Here is a 9,714-nt window from a genome sequence, read left to right on the forward strand (position 1 = left end):
ACTGGTTTAACAGTTGTGTGTTCTACAGTGTTTATGGAATATGATGGGGGGGGGGGGTCACTTACTTTGAACATAAATTTTAGGAGGGGCCATTGACATTGTACATGCTTCTCCATACAAATCATCATATATAACTGGATGCCTCTGCACTATACCCAGATGTGCTCGATGTAGGCCTTGGCTGGAAGTTGCTTCGTTTGCAAAAAGATCTATTAACAAAACAGAAAAGTGTAGCCAAGGTGCACATCCAGAAGACCAAATTGTCAGATGGAATGAGGCATTAGGGTCCATTGTTCTGCCATAAGATCTTATCTAATCACATTTAAAACTACAGTACCCAGTAATAACAACAATGTAAACTTATTTTGAAAAATGGAATAGTAATAAGCATTGTCCATTATTTTAAGCAACTGGAGCAAGTTTGTGACTGTGAGAACTGAAGAAGTTTAAAGCAAAGATTTTGAAGAGACGGTATCATTGACGGGTTGAATGGGAACATCCACATGTAAAACCCATTTTGTTTGGAATGAACATATACAAAAAAATACTCTTTTAACTACTTTTGAAGATTAGATAAGAGACACATGTTTATTGTCCACCTAATACCTGGCTGTTTATTCCCAAGCGTCTGAAATGAGTCTTGTTTTCGTCGTCTGCTGCAACCGGAAGTTAGATGCCGTAAACCATTATTGGAGTTGTGTCTAAACACGTTACGACATTTCATAATAAATGTATATATGAAAGATTTATTAGAATTTTGAGTGCATCACGTTGAATACTGGCTTTGTTTGCTTTGTCAGCAAGATAAATAAAAATGTACTCATGACTTACTTTAAGTCGTGAAACGAGACGCACCAAAATAACTACAAAGTAAACCGGGTAAATTCGCATTTATGACATACTCTTATATAATTTATCAATCACGCAATTTGTAAGCACTATTGGAGTGTGGTACAACTGAATCCAAACATTTTGACGTTTCAGTCGCTGCTTGGTGTAGTAGTTCGAGCACCAGATTCGTCCGTTTACGACCTCTACAGTAACCCATACTTGTAAGAGGCGACTAACGGGATCGGGTGGTCAGGCTGGTTGGCTTGGTTGACACATGTCATCGGTCCCCAATTGCGCAGATCGATGCTCGTGCTGTTGGTCAATGGATTGTCTGGTCCAGACTCGATTAATTACAGACCGCCGCCATATAGCTGGAATATTGCTGAGTGTGGCGTAAAACTAAACTCACTCACTCCGTTTACGACCAAATTGATCTTTCTTTTAACAAGGAGACAACGGGCATGGTTACAATGCAAATATTATATGACATACAGATTCACAGTCTAAGTAAACTTAGGCTCAGTATTATTCGTTACACTGCTATACTGATAGCAGTGTTACGTTTACGTTTACTTAGACTGTACAGATTCACTGACCATGTTCGATACTACGGTCAAACTAAACAACGTTATCGTAAGTGTCATCAGTACGTGCTATTATCTACGATAGCTGGAAAGGGTATACAATAGGGAACGAAAGTCACAATTAAGCATTCTTTGGCTGTCTAGAAAATTCACCCAGGTAAGCAACTTTACTTTCGACTATTTTCTTAAAATCTTAATGCTGTCATGTCAGTTTAATCTATCTTACCGTAACTACATGCTACCATCCTTGGCACTACCTTCAGGTCTATGTGGAACGTGGAATCCTTTGCAGGTATCTCTCAGATACTCTGTATTACTGAACGTAGAGACTTTTCTGGGTTTCATCTTCTTGTATATTGTTTGGTACAACGTTTCAGGGTTTGTTCTGGACCCATCATCAGTTACTGTTCTTTAATTCTACCTGATAATGGGTAGTGTTGTCAGCTATTTTGTACATGAATATATTTAAAAAATGATGCTTAAAACGTATGGGAAGTGGATGAATCATTGACTTTGTACATGACACGCAGGTGTGGTCACTGACTTTGTAGATAAATCTTAAGGGTTTCATTCACATGGTACATGCCTCTCCATAAAAATCATCATCACCAGTCCTAGCCATACATTATGGACGGGTCCCTGGCACAACGGTTTTGAGCTGCCATCGACAGCAACTCTCTGATTGGTTCTTTGCAATTTTAGCCACGCCTACGTTTAACAAACATAACTGTCTGTTTCAAATGGATGTAAACCTTCTAAAAAGACAACCAACATTTGTTTTAAATAATGATAATTTTGTCGGAAACATGGTGACAAATACATCATTAAACATTTGCAGTAATTATTTTTTATAACTGTGACAGTGTAATGCCGTCTTTAGTATTATCACGGCGGCGGTCTCAAACAGAATGATTTTAGATTCAAATATCCCGCGCAGATTTCCAAATTTGAATGCAGAATGTGGGCGTGGTACAAAGCAGAACTTTCACTTCATCCAATCACTCGCGCTTGGTCCAAAAACATTACGCTCTGGTCGCTGTTGATTGGTCGATGAATTTACAATAATGTATGGCTATATTCACTGTCGTTAGTACGTAATAGTGAGTGAGTTGGGTATAATGCTGCGTTAGGGGCGGTGGGGTAGCCTAGTGGTAAAAGCGTTCGCTCGTCACGGGTTCGATTGCCCAAATGGGTATAATGCGCGAAGCCCATTTCTGGTGTCCCCCGCCGTGATGTTGCTGGAATTTATTGCTAAAAGCGGCGTAAAACCATACTCACTCACTCTTAGTCTTGTGTGTGCTGACTTATGAAACATAAGGGGCGGTGGCGTAGCGGAGTGGTTAAAGCCTTCGCGCGTTTCACCGAAGACCCGGGTTCGAATCCCCACATGGGTACAATGCGTGAAGCCCATTTCTGGTGTCCCCCGCCGTGATATTGCTGGAATATTGCTAAAAGTGGCGTAAACCCATACTCACTCCCTCAGTGCCAACGATATATTTTCGATTCTTTCTGTAAAGAAGAACTTGACCAACCTCCTTATAACATTGGGACGAGGGTCATATAAGCCATACACGATCAAAATGAAATGTTATAATCATATTACAGTTACTAAAATATTATCACAGGATATTCAATTTAGGATGCGATGTGGTGCATTTATTTCACTCTTAAATAGTAAGAATATGCTGCATAAAATATATAATACTTTGCTTCAAACAACGATAATTCACGAAGCTGAAATAAAGAATTTAACATAAATTTAGAAATAAAACCAATATTAGCTCATAAGAAAACATTTGGTCAGATTAAGACGTGTGGAACCTTTTTCTAAAATAACATAAATGACACAACCATTCATTAAGACTTGATTTAACCTGTAACAATGTATTAACATAATTAATAATATTAAAGAAAATCAGGTGTTGCTAACAATCAGTTTATTTATACGAATACATTTCCACTGAGCAAACTAGCAATATATGATTAATAAATCATGAAAATACATAATCATAGTCCTTTAAACCATGAAGAATACAACCTCATTTCCTGTCTACCAATAAGATACCAGCCACCACCTCTCTGGCTCAATATGATAATATGTTATCTGGTAAAATGCATCTAATTAGTCTGTTAGCATGCCAAAATTTATCAAATTTTGCCCTTTAAAGTAATTGTCAAAATCCAGTTTCGAAACTAAACATTCACAATATTTAGATAACGAAGTTTAATGTAGTAAAACTAAATTCATCTCCCGGTCAAATTTATAACCTATTATCATATTTCAAAGTCATTTTACAATCTACCGACCGCGGTGTCACGCCATATGATACACAGCCTAGGGCTATACCTACAGGTTTCCCCAAACTACAGCCAGTCTTGTTATTCAACATTACTTCAAACTCAGCTAGATATGTATCTATATTATATAATTTACCGACATTGACACGTTGAATTGCCGACATACCTGCCTTTTATAAGCAGCCCAGTCCCAGACCCAAACCAGAGAATATCTGGGACTGGTAATAAACGCATCGAAACTCTGCTTCCAGGTATGTTGGCCAATATTTCTACCTCTTTGTAACTTGTATTTGAATGGTGTGAGTAGCCATCCTCTACCCCGAGTTATAATTCCCCACAAACAGCCACATAAGTACTAGTGCCGTAGGCGTTCAGAAAAAGCTTAGTTTATACGTGGTAGAGAATCTGCTCCGGTACATGGCTACTTATCATCAACCTACCAACTACGGAGTCCAGACCCGAAGCCACACCCAGCAGCAGAGTGAGACAGACACCCAGACTGAATCCCAGATCAGCGAGGAGCCTGGATCAACCCCCACCCAGCCAGTCCCAACCAGGCCCAGTTGTTGGAACAAGAGGTGTGCCAACCCCACCCAACGACCAACTTCCAACAGCAATGGCAAGCCTGTCAAACCTGGTACCAAGATTCAACGGCACTGGCAATGCCAGGCAATGGCTCAGAAAAGTAGAGTGCCTTCGCCAACACCAGAAGATGACAGATGAGGTATATCTTAATCTACTACCTCTCTATTTGGAAGGTCCTGCCATCACATGGCTGGATTCTCTTCAGCCAGCTCCAACAACCAGAGCAGCGTTTGAAGAAGCATTCAAGCAGAGATACGTCCAGGATTCAGCAGCACAGACGGCCTTCCTGGGAGATCAGCAGAGATCTGATGAGTCAGGCGTGGCCTTCATTGAGAGGGTCATGGAGAAGACCACAGGCCTGGAGATACCTGAGGTATTTCTAGTTCAGGTCATAATGAATGGCCTGTCTACAGACCTGAAAAGTATTGTGATGCCTCAAGGCGCCAGAACCCTACAGGCCCTCTCCGACCAAGTGCGACTGGCTCAGAAGACAGTAGATGCCACAAAAACTTCCAGTCCGAATGTGTCTGCTGTCACAACACCGGATCCAGCCCCTCTCCCAGATCGCAGCACTGCTCACCGACCAGCAGAAGCAGCTGAACGACCTAGCTGGTCAGCTGGAAGAGACCAGGGCTCATGCCAAGAGGCGGGAGCAGAAGCCACAGTCTCAACATCGACAGCAGTGGCACCAGAAACCCAACAACCAGCAGCCCCAGCATCAACGGTCCTATAATCAAGGTAAATGCAATGGATGCGGGTATTCTGGCCATTCTAGATTACAATGTCATGCTCGTGACCAAACTTGTAACCATTGTGGAATTGTAGGTCACTATGCTAGGGTTTGTCGGAATAGGTTACGGAAACAATAGGAATCTCCGCCTGTTCATAAGAATCCTCTTGTGGACAGGCATACAAATGTAACGAGCACAGGCAACAGAAAGGTCATGAATACTGTTAATGTCAGAATTGGAATGCGTCAGTGTCATGCTTTAGTAGATACAGGTGCATCTTTGTCAGTTGTCTCCCCTTATTACATTAAAAGGGCTAGTGTCAATTTAAGCAGGGTACAGAAATGTTCTCTTACACATGTTACAGGAGTAGGGGGGTGAAAAGCATTCCATTCATGGTTCAATAACTATTGGTGGTATCAATAGGTGGCGTAGCCATTGAGCATGAATTTCTTTGTCTTAGAGGCAGTACAGCATTCAATTATTTTAGGACAAGATTTTCTTCAGGTAAATCAAGCAATTATTGACTATGCTTCACATTCTATCTCCTTCCATCATGGTCTGATAGTAGTACCCCTCACCACAGTTGGTTCTGATTTAATCCGTACAACAACTGCAGTTACTATACCACCCAATAGTCAAATGATTATTCCAGTAACTTTGAAACGTCACCAAGGTAAGTCTCAGACCTTAATCTTGAACCTGTGCCGCAGCTGTCATACATGAACTTGGCAGGTGCCAAATGCGTCATCAACCCAAACCAAGGTAAGACATATTACACATTGTTAAATCCTTGTAGCGACCCAGTAACTATACCTTCGAATAAGGTCATTGCTGTAGCTCATCCAGTTGAGGTAGCATCTATTCAACCTATCAAGGAAACAGACAAGCCAACACATTCTCAAACCAAATCAGAAATATCATTTGATCTTAGTAAGGCTGATCTTGATAACAGACAGAAATCAAAGCTTTATCAAGCATTGCATGCAAATAATGATATCTTTGCATCTGATAAGTCTCAACTTACTGTTACAAACCTGTACCAGCACAAAATTGAAACCACCCCTGGAGCCAAGCCAGTTCATCTACCCTTTATCGAAGAACCCGGAAGCTAAAGCTGAAACTGATCGCCAGACACAGGAACTCCTCGTTGGGTTTGATTGAACGTTCCAATTCCCCGTGGCAAAGCCCAGTGGTTCTTGTAAAGAAGAAGTCAGGTGAGTTCCGCTTTGCGGTGGACTATCGCGCCCCTCAACAAGATAACGACCCCTGCTTCATTCCCTTTACCTCGCCTGGAAGATGCCCTTTGATGCAATTGAGACTCACAAGCTAAAGTCTTCCACTCTGGATTTGGCTTCTGGCTTCTGGCAGATTCCTATGGATCCAGAAACAGCCCACAAAGCAGCATTTGTTACCCAAAGTGGCCTATATTCCTGGAAAATAATGCCATCTGGTCTGAAAAATGCGCCCTCTACCTTCCAAATGGTCATGGCGAGAGCTCTCCAAGGCTTAATATGGTCATTTTGCTTAGTATATGTAGATGATATTCTCATATACAGCAAAACTTTGAGGAACATGTGTCACACTTACAAGCAGTTTTAATCGTCTTCGATCAGCCAATCTTAAACTGCAGCCAAACAAGTGCCATTTTGCTTGTTCAGAAGTCATGTATCTTGGTCACATTTTGTCAAAACATGGTGTTAGAACAGATCCTTCAAAAACAGAGAGGCCGTAAGAACATTCCCAACTCCTAAAAACGTAAATGATCTCCGTAGCTTTTAGGCCTTTGCAATTACTATCGAAAATTCATAGAGGGTTTCTCCAAAATTGCCCATCCACTGAATAACCTTTTGCAAAAGACACCATCTTTAAATGGTCACCTGATTGCCAAACTGCATTTTGAAACATTAAAATCCAAATTGACCTAAGTTCTCCTGTTTTGGCTTCTTTACCCTGACATGAGAAAGCCCTTTACTCTTACGACTGACGCCTCTGGATCAGCAATCGGTTATATTTTAGGTCAGCTTGATGATAAAGGTCGTGAAAGAGCAATTACTTTGGGGGTAGGTCTCAAAACCTTATGAGAAGAATTGACAGTTAGTGAACAAGAATGTTTAGCAGTTGTGGGAGGCAGTTAAGGCCAATCGGATCTATCTCACTAGCAAACCATTTAAAAAATTGTTACAGACCATAAGGCCCTTTGTTTGGTTGCAGAACATCAAGCATACCACCAGTCGATTACATAGGTGGGCATTGGAATTACAAGAATACTCGTATGAAATTGTCCATAGACCAGGAAAATCCATGCTAATGCTGATGCCTTGTCAAGACGAGAGTATCATCAAGAACAATCCACAGCCATCAATGAGGTCACGGTACCACAAGAGGACAAGGAACATCTTGAAGTTGAGTTCTTTTTATGACTCTATCCCACCTATCATAGCTCAACTAGATGAAGCTGCAGACCATCATGACCCCAGCCTCCCGGATCTACAGAATGTTAGTGATCTACAGAGACAATGTCCTGACTTTAGTGGAATCATTCAGTACATCGAAGACTCTCAACTTTGCCAGATGATGAAAGGTCGGAAAGAAGGTACAAAATACTGCACATGAATATCAACTTCTCAATGGAATATTGTATCATTTTACCAGCCACGAGCACGCCGGACTGAAGATGCTGATAAACTGATCCGTCAGTTAGCTCTTCCCAAAATCCTTCGTAAAGACGCTCTATTGTCTTTACCATGATTCCAAGGCAGGTGGTGGACACTCCTTGGCGCCGACCGGGTCTATGGTGCCCTCTCGTCTTAAATTCTACTGGCTCCAGGTATGTACCAAAATATACACGACTACATTAAGTCATGCAAAATGTCCCGAAGCTTCAAAGGTTTCAAGACATCCACCTAAGGCACCCTTTTGCACCTTTGCTAATCACTGATGTCTTTGATAGATTCTGCCATGGACTTCCCTGGGACCCTTGACAGAGACTCCAGATGGCTTCAAACATATTCTACTGATAGTAGACTCCTTATAGCCGTTGGTCAGAAGCCTTCCATTTTGAAAACCTTGCTAGCTTCACAGAGGTAGCAAGAGTCTTATATGAAGAAATCTTCTGCCGCTATGGAGCGCCCAAATCCATCGTATCAGACCGAGGTAGGAACTTTGTCTCAAAGCTTGTAGGAGCTATATGTGAAATCTTTCAAGTCACAGACACACTTGTTCCTCGCACCATCCTGCCAGCAATAGTGCGTGTGAGAGGGCCAATAGTACACCCTTACAATCCTTACGCACTTATTGTGATACTTAATCACTCCAACTGGCCCTCTCTAATCCCTGGAATCATGATGGCATTCCGGATGTCACCATACACCCAATCAACAGGATTCTCTCCATTCCACATGGTGTTTGGCAAGTGTTGAAAATGAATATCCTTTCGGACACAGCTATTTTACCAAAAGAAAATATGGGTAAAACAGCTACTGAACATGTCACCCGAATTAATGAATAACCTGAAAATAGTAAAAGAGATAGCTTCCTGGAAAATCCCCAAAGTCGTTCAAGAGAAAATGAAGGGAGCAGCTATGACAGAGGGAGCCAAGTTGAACCCCACTGATGACGTAGGTGATTTAGTTTGGATTACCAACCATGCTGTTACAAAAGGTAAGTCTCCTCAAACTAAACCCCAAGTTCCATAGGACCATTATGTGTGCAAGTGAGATTTCTTCGAAGAGCAATTTACAGACTCCGTCAATAGAGAAACAGGCAAAGATTTGCCTCCAAAACCCAATGCGAACAGGATGAAACCCTTCTACTATGAACCAGTAGCAGGACTACCTGACCCTCTAGGTTAGAGCACCCAGAAATGCGCCAGAGCCACAATCCAGATGAACCCCCTATCTGACTCCTCACAACAGGACTCCTGCTGGCAGAAAGGTGCCAATGAAGAGACTAACTGGCCGCTGAACCCCCATCCAAAGAAAACCAATGGATTCCTAAGGAACCGTCCTCAAAACGTTAATAATTCTAAGGTACCTCCTCCTCAAACAAGCAGTAAGCGAAAAAGATAGTAACAATGCTGACCAATACTACCCAGTTGAACGATTGCTGCGTCAACAAATGAAAAGTGGTAAGCGCCACTATCTAGTCAAATGGGTAGGCTATTCACAAACTCTTCATGGGAACCAGAGAATGTTCCTGGATGCAATTCTGCTTTTCATGGAGGAGGGTTTCAAGATCAGGTAAGGTACGACGCCGTCACTACTGCTTTTGAAAGTTACTGATGACCGGTGACATCACTAGGTAGTAATCTTATCAGGTACGAGGTGAGGGTAGACGTCCAACATCCAGTCATTGTCAGTCATGCAGATGTTTCAATAGTATTATAGTGCTAGAAGCAGATGAGCGCTCCTGCTTCAAACCCAAACCCCTTGTGCTGTCCCCCTGCATGGCGCCAATAACAGTCTCCCTTTCCATTGTAGGTACTGGACACATATACCGAATCCCTCATACTGGTACTCCTAATTCACGCAGTTGGTTTCCATACAATCAGTCCAAGTCACGACATTCTAAGACCAAATTATGGTGTGTGCCTTTACATTCCAGAACGAAGACCCAACTATCCGGTGATTTTGGTCGCATTCTTTCCAAATCCTTTCGCCAGAAAGCAATCCGCCAGAGTTCAAATT

At 41.9% G+C, this 9,714-nt stretch overlaps 1 protein-coding gene across 1 annotated transcript; it reads left to right on the top strand.

The window, feature by feature from the left end:
* The first annotated feature begins 4,056 nt into the window (after positions 1–4,056).
* LOC124271173 lies at positions 4,057–9,708 on the top strand. Its single transcript, XM_046706264.1, has 2 exons — positions 4,057–5,036; positions 9,508–9,708. The coding sequence occupies exon 1, from the start codon at positions 4,330–4,332 to the stop codon at positions 5,029–5,031; it is 702 nt and encodes a 233-aa protein (XP_046562220.1). The 5' UTR covers positions 4,057–4,329; the 3' UTR covers positions 5,032–5,036; positions 9,508–9,708.
* The last annotated feature ends 6 nt before the right edge of the window (positions 9,709–9,714 follow it).

Source organism: Haliotis rubra, unplaced genomic scaffold (assembly GCF_003918875.1).
Source record: "Haliotis rubra isolate DU_JTF1 unplaced genomic scaffold, ASM391887v1 Scf1580, whole genome shotgun sequence".
Lineage (NCBI taxonomy): Eukaryota > Metazoa > Mollusca > Gastropoda > Lepetellida > Haliotidae > Haliotis > Haliotis rubra.

Excerpts from the sequence above, each read along its gene's own strand:
- LOC124271173 (XM_046706264.1), top strand. The coding sequence starts at position 4,330 with ATGGCAAGCCTGTCAAACCTGGTACCAAGATTCAACGGCACTGGCAAT.